Source organism: Stegastes partitus, unplaced genomic scaffold (genome assembly GCF_000690725.1).
Source record: "Stegastes partitus isolate 25-593 unplaced genomic scaffold, Stegastes_partitus-1.0.2 Scaffold1075, whole genome shotgun sequence".
Taxonomy (NCBI): Eukaryota; Metazoa; Chordata; class Actinopteri; family Pomacentridae; genus Stegastes; species Stegastes partitus.
The window spans coordinates 219,192-244,721 of NW_007578806.1; the positions used below are offsets into that span (position 1 = coordinate 219,192).

Here is a 25,530-nt window from a genome sequence, read left to right on the forward strand (position 1 = left end):
TTTTGTAGATTTTCAGAAAGCTTATTTTTTGTTGTTTGCTTGAGATAATATATCAATCAAACTGAAGTTGAGTGGATTTGACTCAGTAGAAATGACATGAGAAAAACAGAGATAACCTAAGTTTGATTGATATTGTCTCAGGTAGATGATGGAAAAGTTGGTTTTCTGGAGGTTTGTGAAGACGGAGTTATCGGTTTTGGCAAATGAACTTTTCAATTATAACCACCTAAAGCTAGTCTATACAAACTAGTCCAATTAAGGGACAAAATGCATGCAATTTGGAAAAGTTACTGAATTCCGGGTAAAGGCAGCACATTTTGTTTTCCGTCTTTCGTCAGCAAATGGATCTGCTACACTGTATGCAGCACGTAAAAGCAAATCAAAGCAGGTGGCAGCTTGACTGGTGGTAAGTAAACAAAAGCTGCCAAAAAAAACCAATACAATGGATGGAGCAGTGGTGTCAGTGGCTCAGTGTGAGCAGCAGCTAAATAGAAAGTACTTTGCACAGCCTATTCATCAAGTGTTCTGCCTGCAGAAACACAATAATAGTCGGCAACCAGCAAGAGTTTCCTGATTCAGCGTGAACCGATCATAATAAATGTCACATTATTTGGTATATTGCCTCTGAAACCTACTAGGGAAATAACATGTACCAAGAGGTGGTGGTTAATATTCCCATTTTGACTAATCATGTGTCCCTGAGTAAAAAAAAAACAAAACAAAACAAAACAAAAACCTCACAAATCCTTCTCTCGTGTTTCTTCTCCCTCTTTTCTTTTTTACTCCCTTGCAAGAAAAATAACAAAATGTTTCCCACACTCCGCGGCTCCCTTTTCTTTATAAAAAGTAAAGGAACTGGTGTGGTGAATTATTTATAAAGCCTCAGCTCTAAATGTTCTGTAGGAGTACAGAGAAAGAGGGGAATTAGCATAAACAATATTTTCATTCTGTCTCTTAAAAAAAAATACACACCCTAATGAGAATTTAAATTCGTCTGCTTTGTGTGTTTTGTGTGCAGAATAACGAATGAAAAGTCCGACACCTATTTTTCTTCTTGCAATAGACCAGAAGCTTGTCAAACAAGAAGAAGATCCTCTCTTGTATGTTCCCGGCTGAGATCTTCAGCAGGACGCCCTGCATGAGCATCTCCGTGCATGTGTCCGTGATATTGGAGCCCTGGAAATGGATACGGGGGCCAAAGATCAAACAGAGAGACAAAAACAGAAAAGATTAACTACAGATACTTTGGGGAAGTTAGGCAAGACGTTCAAACAAACAAAAATAATAATAAAGTGTGCATGCAACAGAAAGTTTCTACAAATTATTTCTATACCATTCAGTGTTCACATATAGTGTGTGAAGAGGAGGAGGGATTACAGGGCCCAGCCTTTCCTGTTCCCTCTCTCAGGGGTCTGTAAAAACACTCCCTGCTTCCTCGCAGCAGATTGCTGTGGGACTTTAAAACACGCGGTCGTTAATAGCTTCTATAGAATAACATCCCGTCCAGTCGAACCATGTGTTGCATTGTCGCGCCTGGTCACCACATTGGTCGGGGTTCCTGCTGCAAGTGATAAAGTGTGCTGTCTTTTCCCTTACCTTGCCTGCTCTGGGAATTTATGTACCACGTTTGATCAGCCCTTCAGAGCTAAAAATAACTCCCATGCACACGGAGGCGGAAAATGTGCTAAGCATTTCCTCCTGCTGGAGACATCGGCGGGCCAAAACCTATCCCCGCTTTTTCCTTCTTTCTTTCCTCGCCCTTTTTATTCTTCTTCTCCTCCTCCCTTCCCTTCTGCTGATCATTTCTCATTTTTCTTCCCCTTACTCTGTTCCTCTATATCTTTTATTCCTTCCTTCACACGTTTTTTTTTTTTTTTAACGCTCCCTCTCTTTCAGGGCCCATGACCAGATGTTAAACTAATTTGCAGCCAATGAATGTGTGCACACCAGACACAAAAAGGTCAACTTGTCCTCATCACTTGAAGGGGGCCAATAGCAACATCACACCAGTCCAGACTATAAAGCTGCATTTCCTTAATGGAACGACCAAAACTTCCCCTTTGTGTTTCACAGCGCTTTTAACAGAACCCTGTTCCCATTTACTTGGTGCAGCCTTTTTATGTTTTTAACTTCCTTTGCAGCATTTTTCAGCTGCTCTTCGTGTTAATCCCGTTCAAACCAAAGCTTCCCCTAAAGTGTATTCAGTGTAAAAACTTTAAAGCAACACCTTTAACCCTCAATCAACTGCTTCATCCAAGTCTTTGCCTTCTATTTTTACAGTCAGACAACCGCCAAACATAACAAGTGAACAACAGGATGATGAATTAGGGATGACAAAGCAGGATATGCCATTAATTAAGAAAAAGAGATGAGCGCATTTTTGAAACTAAAGAAGCCAAAACTCTACAACTCAAGTGGATTTTAAGGATGCAAATTAAACAAGCAAAAAGAATGTGAAATGGAGAAGAAGAAAAAAAACAAAAACTGGAAACTACTAGCCTCTGGTCTAAAATTAAGATATTTCACCGATGCACAGTGACAAAACACAGACACTTGCAGCGTTAACCAACGGGCAATCACCGCCCTGGCAAAGTCTGGCAGTCATCGGCATGGTGACCACGGCGGGCCATCGCCCCGTCTCTCCCACGCGAGGTGAACCTGCCAGGATGCCCCGAGGGTGGCCAGCAGTGGAGCAGGTCAACACTAACAAGCAATCATCATCCCGGGCAGAGGAGCAGGAACGGAAAAACAGCGGCTCTCACAATCACTCCTCATCCCTGCATCATTCCTCAAACACCCACAGAGAGAAGAGAAAAAAAAAAAAAGATGCAACCATCACTCAGCTCTCTGCGCTCTTTTTTTTTCTGTTTCTCTCTATTTTCCTCCTCTCTACTTCTTAGTTCCATCTCATTTAGAGTGGCAGACCCTGGCGTGCAGCAGTCAGAGGGTAAAGCTCCAGAATGAGCTAATGTTTACAATTAATAAAAGTGCTGAGGGGGAAACCACAGAGTAGCTCCAGCCAGGACTACGTCGAGTACACGATGTCACCCCACCCAACACTGAGCCTCATTCTGATTGCACTATTCTTAGATTTTTAGCTATTTGTGTGTGTCTGTGTGTGACATCTAAAACCAGTTTTTTTTTTTCTTCTTTTCTTTTTTTTTTGACCTTACACTGAGATTTTCTCTTTAATCTAATCAGTGTAAAACAAGATTTTTATAAATTGTTTGTCTAAATCCACTGGATGTTTTGGCTTTTTTGAACTGTATTTATAATAATGGATTCAAGATGGGGTTTTTTGGCGTAAAGACTGTCCAACTATTTATGTTTCTGTAGTATATTTTACTATAAAGCAAAGAAAATCTCACTAAAAGCCTTTCTGAATGTGCTGCTAATACTAAAACAACACTCCGATGTTGCCAGTGACCCAAAAACAACACATTTAGAAAAACTAGAACATCTCGATCCCATGCAAGGAAGTCCAATCATGCTCTGCCACATCTTGTCTCACTCATATCTGAGATGAAAGCCTGTCTTCTATTCAGTAACAATAATATGTCACTGTCTACACCTTCATCAGAGGCTGAATCAACACTGGCATCGTCTCCTTATCCGCATGTGTCCAGGAAGCCTTAAGGCCCTCTTTACATGAAGCCAGGTCAATTACATAAGCATCCCAGCCTCTTGCCTAACAACTACCACCACTGCTTTTCCTTTTTCAGCCTCCATTAGGCCCACTGACCCATTATTAAGGCATCCTAGAACTCTGGGAGGAAAACTAATCTAAAGGCAACACAACACATCGAGAAGTGCAATTTACCTGATGATGATTGGATTGGTCACCCCAAAGCATGACCGCTTTACCCATAGGCTCATCCAGGCATGAAGAATTTGCCCATTGTGAATACAAGTCATTGTTCCCAGAGAGTACAAGAAAGCTTAAAGGGCTACAAAAGTCATGCCTCTTGGAATTCTTGTTGAAGTGCTGGCAAAGGGCTAAGTGGCTTTAAATAAGTCATGACTTTCAGCTTTGGTGGGGAAAGCTCAATTGCGAGTTAAAGGGGACCAAAGAAAAAGAAAAAAAAAACAGACAACACAGCAAGCAGTCAATACAACTATTTAGGTTGAGGTAATTAGGTGAAATTTAACCCCTCTGAAGCCTCAGCAGTTTCTGGGCGTTTTCTGCTCCTGTCACATTTTTTACATAAAGTCCTGCACCCCTATAGAAACAGCACAACCATGGCTAAATAATAAAAACAAGAAATATATGAGAAAGAAAAACAAATGGTAAAAAATGAATTGTAAAAATAATGAAATCAACATGTACAAGTTACCAACACTGGAAAAAAAAAGGTGACTATTTGTTTCCATACTTGTATTTTATCTGCTTTATTTAAGAACCACCTCTGCAGTTCAGCCAAAAGGTTACAGAATTTTTTTATGTGATTGTTGGTTGCTGCTAAGTGACTCATGGCTTCCTGGTTGTGCTGAAAAGCGCAGAATTTTTTGTTCTTTTATAATCTAATTCACAAAAATGATTTATTTTATTGGCTTTTTTAATGAGACAAGTAGAATAATGATTTTGATGAAATATTACACTTTTAAGCTTAGATTTAGTTAAGTTTGCCAACAGAACACCAAGTCACAGATGAGGAGTTCAAGTACCATCACAAAGTTCAACATCCAATTATTCCCTCAGTGTTGGCAGATTCTGGCTTTGACATATGGTGTAATTTTGGGAATTTTTTTTTTTAAAACAGGCCTTTTTAAATCCACCGGCTGGTTTTGGTTTTCAGAGGGTTGAATCATTAATACACACAGCGCACTAAGCTTAGTAATGGCTCACCTCCCAGCCCTCGATATGTGACTGCCATTCCTCTAAAATCTCCAGCTTTTCCATCTGTCTCTTGGCTTCATTGATGCTGGAGCACACAGCCTTCATCACCTGCAGAGACTCCTGTACCAGGGCATAGTCGTTGTGTTTTTTAGGGGTCCTCTTCAGCAGCTCCTATGCATGACAAGATCACACGTGCACACACAAAATGTAAAACATAAGCACACTCAACTGAGCCATCATTTACACAACATGAAAAAACCTGAAATAAAAATATATATTTTCTGACCACTCCAAATCTCACCCTCCACTGGTTCTCGAGTGTAGTGGTTCAGTCTCTGCCACTGCATGCCATGGTCTAGTAAAAGTGATGGCAATCTCTGAGACTATAGTCTAAACACAGTGTTTCAGCATGTCACCCAGTGTAGGGCTGATTTACACTCTTCTGGATATATCTGCAGCCGCTGATGGCTATCTGTGTCACTTTTACGGAGAGGAGGAGGCCTTGGCAGCTGGAAGACTTCAAATGGCAGAGCATCAGATTACCCCCTTATTATTATAACATCTCTGTGCACATGCTGGTGGCTGTTTAGGGAACGCCTGGGTGAATTAATAGATCATAACAAGATAAATGAGACGGGACAGCTCAGATCACCAACTCAAACAGGCCTTTGAAAAGGTATTTCATTTCACTCACGTTTCACATTGGAAAATGGAAATTTCAAAACTAACAAGTGAGAGTGCAGGTATGAATGAGCCTAGTCAAAGTGTCTGAATGTGCAGTCGGGCAAAAGGAGGTGATGATAGGTCTTGTGTTATTCCTGCAATGTGGTTGTGCCGAAAAACTAAAGCAGGGACGTGTCAGAATACGAGGCCAGTGTTTCATTAGCAAGGGAGAGGTTGATGTGAATAGGACGGGGCAGACCTCACTAATGACTAGGTGGTGTTGGTAGATGAAAAGAAGAGAAGAATCTGCCCTACAGAGGTGGCACATGGGTGTGGTATCTCTCTCTAACACATGGTTAGCATCCACAAAACCATACTCACTCTGAGCAGCAATGGGTACTTGCAAATCCTCTGAATAGGAGCTACCAGGTAACCCTCCAGTGGGACCTCTGTGTTTTTTCTGCCTCCCAGCAACATGCAGTTCTGCAGGGGGAGGGAGGAGAGGAGAGTTATAATAAAGATATGTGGCAAACTATTTCAGAAGTTTTTGTCTGTAGTACTGAGTTTTTGTGTAGTGAGCAGGAAGGTCATCATGTTAAGTCAGAGATGCGATTCTGTGTTATTGTATTGAATCTACTGTTGGGTGCGCAAAAAGGTGAAACATTTGCAAGAGAGGTGTACAACATTTTTACAAGTGTTAATAATATGCACGGTGGTGGCATCAACATGTGCTTAACCCTGATGTGTCTTAGTTTAAGTCCGATGGGTGTCTGAATGCACATATGGGCAGGGAGTCAGTGTAACGAATGTATGTATAAAACTTCATGGCAAAGTAGTGGACTGGCCAACAGACCAGCATCGTCATTCACACCTTTGCCTTGATCAAAGTGAACCTCACCTACATGTGGGAAGTTACAAGTTAAGAGGTCAGATGGTAATTTTCCTTCTCACCTTCCCCTCACCTGAAATTTAAATGAGCTGCCGCTAAATTACATAGTAAACAATAAACCCGGCTTTACAGCAGTCAGCAGGCCAAAGGTTTAGTGGAGGTTAGCGGATATCCCAGCCCTGGTCATTTCAGGGTCTGGAAGGTGACCTGAGGTATATGAGCTGAGAGCTGAGCGCAGCTTGGAGGGTAACACGAGACCCAAAAGGCCCTGATGGAAGGCCAGGCCACCAAAAGGTCAAGGCTATAAAGACCTCATTAAATCAAAGTCAATTAATATCTTTGCCTCCTCTGGCTTCCCAGATTAAAGACACACATGAACAGTAAATCAGACATAGATCTCTTGCCGCCACTCGTCTCTGATGGTGTGTATAGTATGTGTTTCATCTCTCACTCCATCAATTACAGTCGAAGAAAAGGTCACGCACTTCCCCACAGAACTGGCCAATCAATAAGTCTGCGGGCATACTCTGGTTCTTCGAAGTGCGCAACTCTGCTGTAGATCTCAATTTCAAAGCGCTCTCTTTTTATGGAAGCCTGAAAACATAAAGGGTGATGGGATATGTACAAACTGTCAACGCCTATAAGGAAAAAGTGGAAAAAATGTGAATTGACGGTAAACAGGTTGAACCGGAGTGAGGAGAAGAAACGGGTGAGCGTTTTGACCTCCCTGAGCGTGAGCCAGCAGTGGGGATGCAGTCATCTTTTGTCCGAGCAATATGATGCTCCCCTGTGGAAGTGAAAGTTTCTAAGAGCGTCGGGACAGGAAAACGGAGTCCGCCCACACATGGGGCAGAGTCACATCAGCTGTCAGACACACTGGAACATAAAGTACAGGGTTTTACACTGTCCAGCTGCCATGTGTGGGTGACTGTGTGTTTGTGTGTCTGAGAGAGTGTGGTGGTGTGTTTCCACATGTGAACAGTCCAGTTTTGATCACTCATGAACTCATTTGATCTAGAAAAGTGAGCCTTGGAAATTCTTGTTTTCAGGCTTTGCGGGAATACGATGAAGTCTTTTTTATTTTGTTACCAAGAACTGAAAACGGTTTATCAGACTTGGACTTAAATAGTGACGTTTTTAAGACCTGACTTCAGCAGTGGTTACAGTATCTATCAAATGTGTGCTTGTTACAAATTACTCAGTACGTGGAGGTTTACAGCCCCGTCTCACCAGTAAACATGTCCTGACGCTCCTGATCTTATTGAGCTCCAGCAGCAGCCTCTGGGCCTTCTCGTGATTCCCGCAGTATTCATCATAAATCTGAAAGCGGCTCCTCTGCAAGAGCCAGAGAAAGTCAAGGTGAGGTAGACGCACGAGGGGTAAAAGTAACAAATTACAGACAAAAAGTGCGACAAAGAGGGCGACAAAGTCAAACAGAAGAGGGGAAAAAGAGAGGAGGACATCAAGAATAAAGCAAGTCAAACACGGCAAAATAGAAGACGATTGGACCAAAGAGGGGAAAAAAGCAGGAATGCAGGCTTACAGAATTACAGCACAAGATTCAAAGTAAATTCTTCTCACACTTATGAAATGCATAATGTATATATTGTGTGTTAAGGTGGGGGGATGGGGTCCTCGATCGCATCCTGTCATCCGCCTTGCAGCCATATGACCGACAATTTTCCCTCCCAAAGCAATTCGTCTGACATTCATACTCCATTGTCTTTAAGAGCCAGCAGTAGGACCAGACCACACGGCCTCTAAATCACCCACTACAAAGTCAGCACAGAGCGGCAAAAATAGCACAAAGTCTTGAGATATGTCGCTGCGTCTCCGAAGACAAAGCTGGTGATGTGGACAGACATAGCTGTCATAACAACACGCAGAGGCGCTTGCGAAATCACAACTTCATGATTAACTGTGCAGCACGATGTTCTTTTTGAATCATGTTTTCAGACAAGTCGGTTTACGAACCCCCCAAAATGATTAGCCTCTTCCTCGGGATTGATGTCACTATAAGGGGAGGAGTGGAGACTTAAGCCTGTATGAACCGAGGCCTGACTCTCTGAACTGTCCAGCTGGTTTGCTTTTTTGTGTGCATTTCTGGAGCAAAGTTAGATTGTGTCATTTTTTGTTTCTTGGAAATTTTATTGCATCAACAAATCACTAAAAAGAGGGAAACTTTTGAAAAGAAATTGCAGACAAAAGGAAGTGTATCTAATTTGCTTGTTTTCTCTCTGTGGACATCACATGGTCGCTTTTAACTGAATTATGATCATGAGTCATGAGTCCTCAGATTTGCTCTAAAATATGTCCCATTTTCTCAATGAGGTCATATCACCATAAAGCTAACTGTGCCATCTGTACTGCTTGATCATCTTCTCCTTCACCTGGACTGACAGCAGCCGGCCACAACTTACACAGAAGTTGCCTCGAGCCCAACAGAAGGATGGTTAGATTTATTAGACTTTGAAAGCCATTATATGCCAGTGAGCCTCAAGACTCTGCATCAAAGAAATGTGATATATAGCAGGAGAGAGCAGTATATCAGAGTCCTATCAAGCATATCACACATGTGCGCTCTCTCAAGAGAGATAAATCGACAACATGTGGAGTACCTTATGATTTTCAGGAGTACTCACAGACATAATGATGCATTTGAGCACTGACAGACAAATTCTTTAGATTACAGGCTCCACTGAACTAAGGATTATTACGAACGGGGAAATCGCATCAGCGCAAATGTGCTCGGACATCATATTTAAAAGGTGTTGAGATGAATTTCAACTTGCAGAAGAGGAAGCATTAGGCACTGCTGGCTGTAGAGGAACATGTGTTGCTCACAAAGTGCAAGAAGCAGCGGCCGATTTCATGGTGAGCGTGAGGGTCGGGCTGCAGCAGCTCCTCCACCATGGACAGGAAGTCTTTGTGAACCGCCAGAATGTCCTCAATGTTGGAGAATAAAATCTGAAAGAGAAAAAGAGAGAAAACTTAAAAAAAAAAATAGGATGTATGTTAGTCTACATATGTTTATTATCTTTGCCAGCCTCCATTGCAGTCACAAAGTTTGCCTGAATCAATACTTTGGCATATGCTGCTTTTTTGTGGTCATTGTGCTGCAAGGGGATGGAATGTCTGAGGCCACAGCATAAAAAGAATGAGGTTTCTTTGTAATGAGCATCCTGGTTTGAAGCATCTTTGATATTTGAATTTCAAACATTATTAAAGATATTTTAGCAGAAAAGCTAAAAAAAGGAACACATTTTTTTTTTTTAAGATCTTCTGAGCGGAAACTCAGCCTTCATGTGGTGCTGACTTCTGCCCTCATTTATGCCATTATTGTGGTGATATTAAAGGACAAAACAATACGCTGATGCTGAATGAAGAAAGAGGCTGGTTAAATTAAATTAAAGCATGAAAAACCAGAAGTCTTTCATGAGTGTTCTGGGGCTAAAATAATCCTTAGTGAAGCTGAGCAAACAGAAAAAAAAACAAAATCTGGTTACATTTGTCATCAGGGTTCCACTTTGGGTGTCATTCGGCGGCTCGGTGACGTTGCAGCTTCTAATAATGACTCCCGCTATCTGAAATACTCTCCGTACAGCATGTTCCCAAACAAAACACAACCGTGGAGGACATATTCCAAAACACGGGACATGCAGTAAATATCCACTGAATGCATGTTTACCTTCAAAAGTAAGCAAGTTCGCAGAGACGCTCGCACTCCCACTGTGAGAGAGCATCCTTTATTATCCTCGAACCGGCATCATTTATAAATAGATTATATTTACAGCTGCTTCCTGGATCGCCCACTACTTCTTTCTCCATTCAGAACTTTGGCTATTTTCAGTTAAAACAGCACCCCAGAACAAGACTTTGTTTAGTTTTCGACGTAATTTCCCAACTTTTCATGGATCAGGTTACTGAACGAAAATAAGGGTTTGTGTGCAGCAACAAAGAGTAAAAGTCAATTACTCTCAATGTTTTTCCAAATCTTAATTACGCAGCCGCATACCTCACAGACTGCCCCTCACCTTAACCGTTTCCTCTGTGATGTTCTTGTCGATTTTGGTGGCTGCGTACTGGTTGAGACGATGTAGAAACACCTGAAGCAGAGCAAGAAAAGGAAAGCAGCAGTTAACACTTTTGAACCGACCCCAGGATTAAATGACCTTTTTTTTTTTTTTTTTTGTGGTGCATTTGATCGTTTGTGCCCTTAAACAGGCCAAAACAGAAGAACAGATTTGAGGCTTTAGGTGCAGCTGCAACACTTCGCTGCCACAGCAAATTGGTAACCCTCACAATGGACACCTGATATTCATGAAACATAATCTTTGCGCTGGATGAAAAAAAAAAAAAAACTATAATTGCAGCGCATGGTATTTCAAAGGCAGCCTAAAGTGGCTATGGGTGTGAGCTGGAGAGGCCAAGAGTGTGTGAATTGAGACGGATGGAGAGTGCTCTTACTTATTTCGGTCCCCGAGGACGCTGGTTCCCAGACTGCTTCACTGCACAGCCCATTTTAAGCTTCAGGGCACTTTCTGAGACTGACAAATTAAGAAGGTGTGCTTTAAATGTATTCTTAAAATGTGACTAAAGAGAAATTAGTCATTTTCTGAACTCCGCCTGAAGGGAGAGCTTTTAAAGAGGAAGACATCCATCAACAGGTACCAGAAAAGAATCTTTATGTTTATGTGTTGCAGTACTCGGAATATAGTTCGGCAGACACTAATCCATCTCCGCCGAAAGCTCTTGGGGAAAAAACTGACTGCATCACACTTAGATTTTGAATGATGCCTATAAAAGCCACTTTACTTGAGAGAAGCTATGAAATCAAAAGCAAGGCTTAAAAAACAAACTTTTATAAAGTACATGACAAATTACATTTAATACCACCAATTTCTAGCTTCATCAAACTTGATGTTAAACAACACCATCCTCCATGTTTTTATTTCTGACAAATTTGAATGAAAGCAAGTTAAGCAGCAGTTTATAAAGATGTCCTTGACATAATATCACAAAAATATGCTCACACCAGCATTTGCTTTCATTTTCCATGTCGCACAACTCACTTAATTTACGTTCAAAATTCCATAAAAGCCAGAAAGATACAGACAAATATGAGACCTTTAGTCGGAATATTTGGATTTTATTACATCAAGCCAGCCTCCTAAAACACTGCAGTGAGATTCATGACACTGAAGATAAATGAACTGAAATGAAAGGAAGGTAAAGCGAGAAAGTCTTAGTTGAACCAGCTGATTAATTCAAATTGTGTCCATCAAAACACCATTTAAAAGACAGAGTTTCCTAAATGCAGCAAGGCTGTCAAAACTAGAATCCAGCTTAATCAATGGCCTGTCACAGATCACACCAATCCTCGCACAAAGTCAGCGCAACATGACGGCCTAATAGGCACGCAGGCTGTTGTCTAATACAACAGATTCTGACACTTCAGCAGCACAAATCTTCATTTCATGGTGCGGCAGGATAAATACGTGACTAACATGATCAAACTCCATGCTGCAAGGCTGCATGTTGCACACGGGCTCTGCGGGTGCACGCAGGAGTTACATCTGTCTTTGTAGTTAACCTTAACCATGGCCGTGCCTTTACCGCCCCACTGAGGGCCATAATGCCATCTGTCGCCCGGTGCAGCCACACAGCAGGCGACCTGACCTTAGCAAGCAAACATAATACAACCACAAAGCATGTAAACAGGTTACTTTAATGAGCGGACAAGCCGAGGATTATTCCTCGACACCGAGATCTAAGTGAGCGGTTGCGACTACAGTAAGCTTATTGAAAAGTTTCACTTGATGAATTGCGAACAGATGGAAAGGCAGTGGCGCTAAATCAGTGGTAAAGTCTACATTTCTGGCTAATTGCAAAGCCAATGCTCAGTTAACTTTCATAAGAAAACAAGTTGACATGAAAAGATTACAGGAATCATCTTAATCACATTGTATTGACGTCAGGCAGCGCTTCAAACGGAACTGTGTAAGTGAATGCATGAATTTAGGTTTGCGGTTGGAAAAGGGGGGCTTAAATAATCAGCCTCTTTGTTGTAGGCCAACTCCACGCTGATTACCATTCTGTAGCTGCCTTGCCTCGCAACTCTGCCACTCACAAGCATTAGCATCTGATTAGCAAGTCTAATATGTACAAACACTGAGCAGAATCCGGCAGGCAAAGGCTACAGTATATGACCTACAGTGAGATGAGTAAAAGCAGCACTAATCTCCATCAAAACTCTGCTTCCTACCGTTGATGTGTGACATCAAAGACGGGCTCATTAGAGAGTCTATAACTTCACTTTTAATAATGAAGAGTCTATTCAACAAGAAATAATCTCTACATCTGCAAAGCACTAATTACACTGTATATCTATTGCTATGGGGGGAATCTGCTGCAAAATATAAGGAGACACACTGCAGATGCTTATCAGATGTAAACAGCGTAAGCAAAAAAAAACATGCAGCATAATGGAGTGCAGGCACTCTAAATCTGATTGGATGGAGATAATAAATTGTGTTACCACTCAAAAGATAAGAGAGTGTTTGTTTTTGTCGTGCAGAATTGCTGGTTTAAAATTGAAAACATCTTTCATGTAGTTTTTAAGATAAAGTCTACCACACACACAACACTCCGCTAAACGGTTAATTTGAGACACTGTTCATGTTGTTCCTAGAATTGTGGATAGTTCAGACTTGATTTGTGGAAACGAACATGTCTCTTCCGAACAGACTGCCAAGACTGCCTTGTTGATGCTGTTAAGAGACTCATCCTGGAACAGCTCCACGGACAGTGAATAGGAAGCTGACTGACTCGATTTATGGACGCAGTAACAGTACCCAGGGTGACTGTGAATGTGAACCCATTTCCAGGTTTGTGGTACCTCACAGCGCTGCATACATGCACAGCTCATTTGCAAAAAGCGCAAATGCATTGCATCTACACCTCTGCGTCATCCATATTCAGTCTTGTGATCGGTGTTGGTGGAGCACATCCAGAATTCGTCTCTTGATAGCATCACGGAGTAGAACATCTGTTTTGCGGGTTAAAGCTTTTGTGCAAGATAGTATTGACAGTTCTGTCTAAGATGATAAAAATTATTCACTTGAAAGAATAGGATTGAAGACGCATTTCGTTTCAAAACAAAGGCGTGCGGAAGCATAGCTGGAGAAGTGTTGACTCATTCATGATTCTTCTTCATTCTTCAAGTAACTTTTTGGTGTCAATTTCTAAGAGAAACATTTCCACCGTGTTAAACCGTAGCTGCTGTCTTTGTCTTCACACAACGACTGTTGAATTCCAGAGGGATGCATTTTGTTCCCTAGGACTGGATGTGCTTTCTAGCAGGAATCCGACATGTCTGGGCACTAGCCACAACTGAATCACAAGCAGATTTGAATGCATTTTAAGGCTCAACAGGAGCTGTTCATGACCCATGTCACGCCTTCAGTGACCAAAGATGTACAGGCATTTTGAAGAGAGCATAAAACACCCAACAACAAGTCATAGTTCACCAGAAGAATGTGTTGTTTGTGAATTTTCTTTAAGGTTTTTTTGTATCACCACCTTTACCGTATTTCTGAGCTTGTGAGGCAAAGTGATGACCTTAAAATACAGCATTCCAGCATTCTTTCCATTGGCATTTCTAGGAAAATTCTCCAAAATGGCATCCACTCTTCCTCACACACCCAGAAACACACATGCTGTATGCCACTCACTTGAAGCTTGTGAGTAGCCACTGACATATTTTTCCCTAAAGGGGGAGAGTGAGGAGCTGAGGCTGCCGTTTTCCTTCTTCTACTTGTACATACAGAACACGCTTCTTCAATCCTTGATCTCGCATCAGGGGCATTCAACGAGGAAAAAAACTCTCTCAGAAAGTCATTCCCTGCTCCCCGAGGCCCAGGTATAATCACCTGGATTGTCGCTCTGATTGCTAAGGGAGGACTACACATTAAAACCCCATTAAAGTTTTCATTATTCCACAGAGCAGATGGGTGTGATGAATAGATTAGTCCAATCACTGCATGTGGCCCTACATGCCATTAATCAACAAAGGACCACATACTGCGGGCTACAAAGACATGGTAGTGGAAATCATGACTGGAGTGCATCACACAGTAATGCTCAGATTTTGGGAGGAAAAAAAAATAAATTGTAATAACTTGACTTTAACTGTCACGCTGAAATTGCAAGCAGGAAACTGATATCAGGTTGAGTTTGCTGATCTGCAGGTCAAATCACAGACGTTTCTATTACAGACTTGGACAGAGCAGAAAACTGCCTCAATTTCACATGACTGACAGCTCACTCAATAACTACTGTTTGCTGAAATATGTTTTCTGTTCAGGTGTCGGGCTGCTGAAATTACACCCTGCATCCTGTGGACTTGAGTGTCATATAGTAAAGGAGGAGGAGGCGGGTAAACAGACGGGCCGGAGAACCAGCTTAGTTTAGGACACTTGTGAATGGATATTATGCAATGCTCTCCCCCCCGGAATCTCTTCACCAGACTGGAAAGATACAATCAGCGGAAGACAAGCCACTCCCCCTGTGTATGTTTATCTCTTTGTCAATGAAACAAATGAATCACACGAGAGGAGTTTGGCAAAAACAGAGGCCGAGTAAACTGAAAAAATGACATAACAAGAGGACAATGATGGACATTCTTGAGTTTCAAAATAAAGTGTGTGTACAGTATTTTTCAGAAGCATGCACTTGTGTCAGAGAATGTACAAGAGAATGGGGGAAAAAAAGGAAGAAAATGCCTGTCGCTCAGCATGTTACACAGACAGTCTTGTTAAACCCAGCAGAACAGGCTGTGATGGGAATACAAAACCCTCCCTCCTGAGAGGAACAGAGTGCTAACCAGATCCAAAGGAGCAAAACAAAGCAACAAGTTGCTTTGATTAGAAAGGCTGAAAAAGCTATCTGGCTGCTCCCATGCTGCAGAAATTAGTTTGAATCAAGTACAAAGCTAGCCTCAAACATCTGTTTATGCATTCAAGTTAGAACCATTGGAAGAGTGGGCAGGAACACGGGGTGTGTTTGATCTATTACATGCAAAACAACCATTTTCGGCCCTTGTGGATAAATAGGTTCAAATGTAGAACACCGTCCTCTTCCTAAAATTAAAAGCGGTGACGCAGCTTCACTAAAAGACGTTATTAAATGGAACAGCACATCTGTCTGTACAATTTTAAAACAACTGCTACATTGCCAGAGTTTTGGTTCAAATGTGTTGCTGACTATTCAAATTTCTGTCCACTCACAATTCACTGATTTGCTTTGGAGTCTTACCCGGAGGAAGAAAAATGCAAATAAACAACCCATATATGCAATTTGTTTCACACTTTTTACAACGTTGCTGCAAAAAAAAAAAAAAAAGAAAATCTATAAGGACATCGCCGTGCACTTGTACAGGTAATCAATTTATCACAGTCCAGCATCACCATGAAGGAATCCTCTCTTGTTAACAAATAAAAAAAGACGAGACAAAGGCTTATTCAAAGCTGGAGACGGACACACAAACAACAATTTCCACATGACAAAGCCCACTGGAGTGAATCACCAGACTGTGAAGCTTTTGCTCATTAACATAGCAGTGTTTTCAAATACTGTATGTGTGTGTATTTCTTTGTCATATAGTCTCTCCTCAGACAGTGACAAAAGTGTGTTAAAGGACACCAGGTAACAGGTGTGCAACCATCACACAACCTCTCAGAGTACCTGAGTATCCGAGAATGTGCTGCGCTGGTGAGAGAGCGGAGATAGAAAAGGGAGGAGGCGGACAGAATAAACAGATAGGGAAGGAAGTACAGAGGGAAAGGAAGAAGGGAAGAAAAGAGAACCTTGTTTAGCCTTCTTCTTAACATGGCAACTCTGTGGGGAGGATATGGTGCCTTTACTATGCTTCCTGCACAGAGGAGCTGCTCTTAAACCGGATTTCAACATCACAGGGTTAAATCTCCTGCACAGAGGCCTCCCATACACACACCTATGCACACACACCGAATTCCTGGCAAGCAAAAAACTGAACTTCCCCTGAGTACTGACCAGAGACAAACAGTCTCTGGTGCCGAGAGCACACTGGGGGACATCCGAAAAGAGAGAAAAGGTTCTTTGTAGTGATCCCTTCCTATAAACCAATGCCCCTCCTGCCTTCCACAGGTCCCAGTGACACCTCCAAGACTCATCCCGGGCTTGCCATCTCATCAGCCCTCTGATTAGTTTTTGCCAAACAGACCTGTTTCTTTCAGGGAATGTAACAGGCGCCAAACAGACATCCAGTTGTATTAATACGTCCATCTTGGGAGTGGCTATTAAGGCTCATCCGCACAGCTCAATGACTTGTTTTAATGAACAATGGAGAACATAGTGAGGAGTCATTTCACAGCATCTTCTGCTGAACAATAGCCCATTTGTCTGTGGAACATTTGTGTTAATTTAAAATTCAGGATGTCTGTAAGAGCACTTATTGCAGAAGGAGGGATCTGACACTTTCTTGGCAACATACAATGTGTGTCCCTGTCATGAGAGAGCCAAGAAGAGAAAGTGACTGGAATAAAATTTAAAAGTTTATCATTTCAGAACATGACTGTCTTGTGAGAATTGCGTAGAAAACTAAAAACAAGACAAACAAGCAATGTGCTTTGAGGCTTCTCCAAGGACTCGGTATTGTCTGTGAAAGTTAGGAATTCTTCTCTTTGATGTTACTGCTGTCCTTCCACTGACCCTGGCACCCAATACATTCATAAACAGCTGGAATGAAGCAATTCATCTAATGAATATGTCTGTGTCCAATGTCTGCGCCTGAGCCCCAGTGAGCCGCTTGCACACTTGACGCTGGAGTGACTGAGCAGAAAACGACGGCCGCGGCCCCGTCCGTTAAACTGAACGCCTGACAGGCTGTGTTCAATTCCATCCATCATGGCGCTATAAGGGGGAAGGCATCTTTAACATATTAGGACAATCTTTTCAATTGTGAAATTGGATATTAGGTGGAGAGATTACCCTCCAGAAGATGAGAGTTTAGAGACCAAGCCCCCAATTCACCATGTGCAGCCAAGCAAACCATCACCCACTGATTGCTGGCAATTCCCGAAGGAGCCACACACCAGTATTGATCTCCGAGATGACTAAGCAGAATTGTCAGTTTCCCCAATCTGTGGCGCATTCCCAAGCGTGACTGTCACACATCCCGACTGTTCATCAGATTACCGTCTGACCGTCTGATTACTTGTGCACCATCTGTGGGAGGCTAAACCCCCCCCCCCCATCTATTTCGGCAGGACTGGCGAGAAAAAAACGAAACCTGCAGTGTCAGCTTCTCTCACACATGACAGAACCGGACACTGTCAATGGAGAAATGAACAACTACCCTGCCAGACGCTCATTCTCCCAAAGTAGGACTGTTGAGAGTGTGCCCACCCGTACAAACACCCCCTCCTGCTAGGGTTCTGCTCATCACAGCTTCTTTTTGTCTGTGAATGACCAGAGCAGGAGGCGCTATGCCAACATGGCTGCATCGGACCAGTATAGACCTACTTACTATTCGTCGTTACCATTTTGTCATCATTATTTAATCATTTATTTATTCATTATGATATGGTAGAAGTTTTGTTCCTACATTATTTTACAGGCTGACGACTCCAGACTAGAAGGCAGAAAAGGCGGAAAGTAGAGCTCTATTCAAACAAGGTCAGGTCACTAGTACTAGAGACAAATAGTTTCCAAAAGAAAGAACAAGAGACCGAAAGAATGTCTGCAGACAGAGGATGCTTAGAGACAGAGAGATACTTGTCTAACTGTTAGAGCTTCAATAGCAAATTCTCTTCAAAATGCTTAATTAAATCATTTAGACTGAAGTGGAATTTCCCATCATGTCTGACTGGGCAGCTCCGAGTCTACACATTCTGACATGCAGGACGGACAGAGACATGAATGACATGGAAAGTGTGACTTTAAACCACAGAGGAAACATGTGAGCCTGTCTAGACGCTTCATCAAAAAAGACAAAATCACATTAGAGAATGCAGCAGGCAGTGAGGCAGAGAGAATTTGTGAGACAGTTCATGACATCAGATCACGTGGTCTGTAATTAAATTTTCACTGCCGATTACTTAACTGGGCTAATGAGCAACATACAAATAATTCTGAAACATTTTGTCAGCTTTTTTTTTCTTTTTTCCCCCCCAACAGTGTCATTCAAAATTATGGCACCGCTGATAGAAGTTTGAGGGTGCACACTCTGCACTGCAGGCATACTGATCTGAGCAAGTGTGTGTGTGTGTGTGTGTTTAACACAGCAGAGCATGCCAGCTAAAACACAGAGCCCCCTTGTAATGATGACCCCGTCACACAGCCTCAACGTCCTGACAAGTGTCTACCGTAGCCCTGCCACTCTTCTACTTGTCGCACGTAGGCGCCATGTGACCGGGCAGCTGGCACTGGCCAAATCAAAGGCCGCCTTCTCCTCTGGGCAGAGGGACAGCACCACCTCCACCTCCCGAGCCGAAGCCGCTCAATGGATTCAGCACAGGGCTTATTGCAGCCCCGTCCGCCTATGCAGAGGAGCTTAGCGTTGCCAAGTGGGCATCTGTAGCGCAACGCTGCTTTCCCCTCGGTGGGGGGAAGTGTACGAGTGTGCATGTGTGTTTAAGCAGGAAACACGCAGCACAATGTAAAGACGGGGAGGTCCAGGAAGGAAGGAAATCCTGCTTGAAAAATGGCCTCTGAGACAAAAGAACTCTCTCCAGTGTAAGAACCTGTTAGAGGGAATTTACACTGACGGAGGGAAGGTGTGCAGGACTAAAACAAACAGTTATCAATGAAGTCATAGATCCAGATTTCAGTAAACAATCACCATCACTAATTCTACAATGTGGCATAATGTAGGAATGCATGCTAGCGAATATTTGTGGTATTTGCTACATCTAGTAAATTGCCAGTTTTTTTTTTTTCTTTCAAAGTTGAATGCACAACATATTGGATGGCATGCAAAACACAAAGCAGCTCCCAATGCAGCACTGCTCAATAGGGAGATGAAGGATTATCCTGCTCAGTGTTTTAATTGATATGGAATTCAAAGTTGAGGCAAAAACCTCCCCAGGAGCAGCTTGTGTTGTCTTCAAGCTAATCCTTGTTATCATTCATCTTCAGGCTGACTAAGAGACAGATTTAGCTTTAAGAGTGAGTCTTAAACATCATTCATCTACTCATAATGCACACGTTGAAATAAAAAGGCACAAAATAGCCATCTACAAGACTGCCTGGCCAGTCAGAGAGAGATCTTTTTGCACTTATAATCATCAGTTTAGATTATTTAAAAAAAAAAAAAAAAAAAGTGCAGAATTGAGGGGTACATCTATGCAAACATAATATAAAATGTAGGCCGCCTGTGTGGTGGTGGCGGCGGCGGTGTGAAATTAAAATGCAAGTGAGCCGCTTCATCAGTTCAGGGGCCTCACAAGGGGGACAGACACAAGAGAGAAACTGCCAGTATTCTCTGAGAGCGGAGCCTGACCAAATCCAATTAAAAAGAGTCAAGGAGAAAAACATCTCACCTTCTTTTCTTTCTGCTTACTCCCTTAGAAACCTCTGTGTATGCGTGTGTGTGTGTGTGTGTGTGTGTGTGTGCGTGTGCGTGTGTGTGTGTGTGTGTGTGTGTGTGTCTTTGTACCTGGAATATGACTAAATTAAGACGGATCTTCAATTAACTTGGCCCGTGTGGGAAGTTCAAGATTCTGCTCGGTGATACGGAAACATGCAGCTCGAGCCTAATAGGGGTCATAATGAACGTTCATGTAGGAAGAAAGGAGTGGGGAAAGTACATCTTTTGTCAACACAGTATCCAAAAGCTCCTTTCTCTAAGACACAGTGGTGGGAGGAAAAAAAAGAAAGAAAGAAAGAGCAGCAGGACAAAAAAAAAAAAAAAAAAGAGGCATATGAGAAGGGTAGAGGGGATAAGAGGCAGGTGTGGAATGAGTAAGAGAATTACTCCATGGGGCGATCATCAGCTCTGAAAAAAAAGAGGAAGTAATTAAGGAATAAAGAAGAGAGCAATCAGGGTAGAAACAGCAGATTGCCTCTCCGTGGAATCTCTTATCGCAAAATGCAGCCCATTATAGAGACAAACTGATGTAAGCAACAGAAAACGGCCATCGGCAGGCTGTCTGCATTAAGCACTCGCCTGCGGTCTCATAACTGCCCGATCCCAGCGCAGCAGCGTCATGTGAGCACACATGTTGAATGTGCCCTGCCTTATCTGATGGAGTTATTTTTAAAAAAAAACTTAGCTGAATCTGCACAAGGGGCTATAAGCACAGACACAACTTTTGCTTATCCAGACAACAGCTTTTAACATTTCTGGATTCAGACCCCCTAAAAACACTGACTCAGTAAAACAGCTATCTGCCTTCATTTATTATTCAACAGAAACTAAAAGTAAGACTTCATTTTACTTGCTTTTTTTTAACCGCAGATTCTTACCAGAGCACAACAAAAAAAAAAAACTGATGATAAGAAAACCTGGCAGTAGTTTTTGTCCAGCAACAGCCCTCTACAGCCTGATACTGAACACACACACTCAAAGTTTGTTGTCACTGTTTACACATTTCTGTTGCTGTGTTTTGTTTTGTTTTTTTCATCAGATCAGGATGCGCCGACCAACTGAATCTTCTGTTCCTGTTTCCATCACGTAGAACACAGGAGGGAGCTGAAATGTTGGCATGAAATCTACAGATTAACAGACAGGAAAAGGGGATAGGAACAAGAGGTTGTGACCTTTGGGGTCATCAGCTGTCTGCCCAGAGGATATGAACCTCCCCCCTTGACATGACCTCGTTCAGGACTGCCCACTGGTCAAATGTTACAGGCAAAAAAGAAAACTTCTTGACCCGGCTGCCGCTGCCAAAGTCAGTCTCGCAGCTAAGACGTAAACAAATCCAAACCCTGAGAGAGGGAGAGAGGTGGAACCTCCAAATACAAATACACAGGGACAGGGTTCACTTGAACACCTGGCTTCCTAAGAGCCAGTAAACGCTGCTCCTCGGTGACTGCTTTCTCCATTAGGCTTGATTTTCCAACTTCCCGCAGTCATTTTCACAGAAAAGCCACCGTCGATTTAAAGTGATTGCCAACCTGCTTGTTGACCAACACTTTTTGTTTTTTTTCCACATAAAGCTCAGGACATGTATCAAGGGTAATCATATTTGAAAGATGTCAAAACATACATGCAATTTACAGCATTTCTTTAATTTCATCCCTTCAAGACCAATAGTTTAAAAAGATTGACAAAAAGTAGGGACTTTGCAGCATTACGATGTCTAAAACCAGTTTTATGTAATTTCAATTTGTGCGGGGGATTAAAAATGTTTTAAACATTACGCTCACATTACACTGGCTTTTGTTGGGGGAGAAAGGCAGCAGCTAAGGGACCACTTAATGCACTGCAAAGCTCTTTGGAATATATTAAGTTAACTTGTGGCTCAGTTCTCCCTCCAGAATCAGGACATGAAAGGTTTCCCCCATTGTAACATCTTGCATTCTCTCTATGAAATGATTATCATGCGAGCAAATGGCTTTCAGTGTCTCTATATCGATGGCAGAGTCTGAGCAAAGTATTTCATTTGACAGGGCGACTACAAAAATGCAGAGATGCAAAGAGCTCATTAGGGCGACTGTTTACATTATGTCTTGATTTGTTCCTCTCATTGAGGCATTTCTAAGAATGACTGTCATTTTATTGGCTCGTAGCTGTCCAAGATAAACACCAGCGTCCACCACCGCCCACTATCTCCCGCTATAATTGTTCATTATATAAGATAGGGAGGAGATATTTCAGCCAGCTTCCCTAGAGCCTCCCGCTCACAGTCAGACTACTGTGGAAGTTTAGTACATTAGGAGTAAAAGGTGGAGTTTTAATACCAAGAAAGTCAAAGTTAGACTTTCCAGGAGTGACACCTTGAAGATGCAATCTGCATATTTTCCCAGCAGAGGTTAGGTAGGTCCACACAATGGGCTCAGACTGTCCTGGGACAAAGCGCTCTAATCATCCTTGCTCTCTGTGTTGTTTTCCACTACCTTAACAACAGAGTATGTGCGAGGTGTTTTGTGTTTAGGTCCCACGGATCAGCGGCAACAATCTCTGCTCTTCAGTTCAACTTTGCCTACTGACCGGAGTCTCATTGTTCTCCAGCATTTCCTAACCTCAGAGGAATTCCTCCTCCAGGAAATATGGTTTACAAGAGAAGGCACCAAGCCCAGCCACTCACAGAGACCACCCTCCCCCCCCATTACCACTCACCCTTACACCCTCCTGGCAATATCTACCGTGTGATCTGCTCTACCCTTTTCCCTTTCAGCCCTCCAGCAATATCCAGTCTTCTCATCTCTCCCTGCTGCGACTCCCTTGGATTATCCCACCAGGGAGTCGCAGAGCGAGGTGATCGGGGGGGTCTGGATGTCCTCCATTTTGACCTCTAGACATACAAAGTCTGGTGTGGTTTGTAACTGGTTCTAGTGTGGCAGTTGAGGAAGCGAGGGGGGGCACGTGTGAGATCAGATGAAAGCCTTCAATGTGACCCCTCTCTGCAGCAGGGTCCTCTTTGATCCTCCAGAGTGTCTTCCACGATGCTCCCCAGGATCTCCCAGAAGAAAGAGCTGCAGATAAGAGTGACTCTTCCTCTGTCACTTTACAGTCTCTACATCATTATCATCATTCAGCCCCAACAGCTACAACAGCTAAACCAACTAACCCATCCCTCACTGTTAGATCTCAGCCTGATGTTTCCATCCCGACATTCCCAGCCAGAACAGAAAGTCCTTGTAAGGATCAGTCACCTCTGAAATGAATCCCAGTTCCAGCACTACAGGGGGAGATAAAGGAGGGGTGGCCGCATTCCCCAGAATCCCCCATCACCAGGACAGAGGACACATTTCTCCAGTGATGCCTCTTCTAAGAGAGGCCAGATAGAGATCCATCCCCTCTGTCCTCCATTGGAAACATCTGGACGCACACATTCATACATGTAGTCTGGGAAATCGCGCTCTCAAGGATGTACAACACAGTGCCCCCTCAACCTTTCCCCCTCGCAAAGTTTCCCATCGCTGCTGAGAATTTGAAAATATAGTGGAAGGAATCCAATCCCACAGCCCAGACTGTCAAACATAAGCACTACGGGATTACATCATGTGTTCGCCGCACAGACTTCTCACATCCTCCGCGAATGCTTGATTAGCAGTTGCACACAATTACCACTTTCCACTCTTGAGTTTAGGTGTCATTTTATGTGATGCCATTAAACTGACAGTGCACGGCTCCTGGGATTGCAGGAAACCGAGTGTTAACCTCAGTGTGAGGCCGGAGATGTGTTGCCAGCTGAGTGCCAGCTCTGGCGGTTTTTATTCGAGTCCACCTGTGCTGTTTTTGGCACAACTCAACCCTTCTGGATTCGATGAGAAGTTGGCAGAGAAATCAGCAAAACCCACTCTACTGTTTTTTTTTTTTTTCTCTGCCGGGTGGCAAGTGGGGGTCATTATTGGATGGAAATGCTGCACAGGACAGTTAAGTTATACTGACGGATAAACTTTAACCTGAAGGTGTGGAAATCATTTGAGAATGAGGTCACTTAAAGGTGCAGAAAGAGGGTGTTTTGTGTGGAAACATTTGATTTTGAGGTGACAAAATGTTCTAGCGTGCATCTACTGCCGGACAAACCACCATGAGCAGACTGAGAAGAGGATTAAACATCACACTGGCTGTGCAGGAACTAAAGCTGCCTCTTTGTGACTGCTCGTCCAATTTCACACTCTCAATCCGAAAGGTTAACATGTCCATCAGTGGGATGGGTTCAGGCTGTATTACAGACAACTTTCTTAAGTCTTATGTTTAGGCATCCTGCTCACAACACAACAGCATGCAGGCTTTTATTTACAGCTTATTAACACTTAGTGGACGAGCTCTGGCTCTGCAGGCTGATGCACCATGCATACTAAGCAGGCTGCCTGTTTTTGTTTATTTGTTGTTGTTTCATTATGGGAGCTTCATGTTAGTAAAATTTGCACTTTTTTTTGTTCAGTGTATATAAACTGTTCACAACACTCACCGAGAGAAACTCTAGCGTCCCAACATAATCCCGTTCAGTCTTGGAAAGTTCACTCAGGACGCACACTCGTAACCGGAGCTGCTTCTCCAAGTCCTTCCCGCTTTCAGCTCTGTGCTCACTTCTGCTCTCCTCAGTCATTCTGAGTGTGGCTTAAAAAATAAAAAATAAAAAAAAGCTAATTTGTCCTTCAGCAGTTCAAAAGTTTCCCATCACAAAACGGGCTTCAGTTGCCAAAGTGTGAAGTCTGCAGCATGGTCATGGTGGGGGGGAGGCAACCGGTGTCTGCACTTCAAATCCACGAAAGGCAGAAAAAAATGCCGAAATAAAAAGAAAACAAAATTGAGAAATTAAAAAAAAAAAAAAAGTGACACAACAGTGTGAGGCAGCGTCCCACAGAGTGTGTGACTGAGCAGAGCACAACAACTGGACACCAGTTGGAAAGTTGAGTCCATGTGACTCCTTAAATCTTCATCCTAATCCAGCCTCCAGCAGCCTTTAATGTGAAGGACCAGAGTCAAGGCAGACACCATGCACACTGTGTCTTCCGGCTGCACTTTTCAAAATAAAAGTACGATACAAGACAGAAATAGATAAAACACCAACTCTCACGTTTAACCAAGTTGTTTTTAGGATCACAGAGATGGTCAACGATAAATTAAAATTGTCTATGAAAACTGCTGAAAACGACTTGCGGGATAATCACTCATCACCCGTATTGTTTGAATGCTTCAATGTTTTTTATTTTGAAGAAATAATTAGTATACTTCTGGGATTACTATAGCTACAGCCAGCTAACTTAACACTTCTGAAGCCTGGATAAAAACACGAATGAACTCACAGACTTTTTATCCTATGACCAAATAAACTTACCAGACAGTAGATCATAAAGCTGAGATTGCATAACTGGGAAGAAAACTACATAACTGTGTATTTCTATAGATTTTACATCTGATGCAAGAATCCCATACTACATACAGTGAGATTTTGCACATCCTTCAGCAAATAACTTCCACATTCTT

At 42.7% G+C, this 25,530-nt stretch overlaps 1 protein-coding gene across 2 annotated transcripts in view; it reads right to left on the reverse strand.

Annotated features, from left to right (window-relative positions):
- The window catches only part of prex2 (phosphatidylinositol-3,4,5-trisphosphate-dependent Rac exchange factor 2), a 93,377-nt gene extending 68,667 nt beyond the window's left edge, over nt 1–24,710 (reverse strand). For both annotated transcript variants that reach the window (XM_008295779.1, XM_008295778.1), the window contains exons 1-7: nt 24,512–24,710; nt 10,424–10,495; nt 9,234–9,356; nt 7,620–7,724; nt 5,882–5,983; nt 4,847–5,008; nt 1,043–1,176 (exon numbers count right to left, since the gene is read on the reverse strand). In XM_008295779.1, the coding sequence (XP_008294001.1) occupies nt 1,043–1,176; nt 4,847–5,008; nt 5,882–5,983; nt 7,620–7,724; nt 9,234–9,356; nt 10,424–10,495; nt 24,512–24,649 (836 nt within the window). In that variant the 5' untranslated portion in view covers nt 24,650–24,710. The remainder of the gene's footprint in view (nt 1–1,042; nt 1,177–4,846; nt 5,009–5,881; nt 5,984–7,619; nt 7,725–9,233; nt 9,357–10,423; nt 10,496–24,511) is intronic.
- Nucleotides 24,711–25,530: the final 820 nt, after the last annotated feature.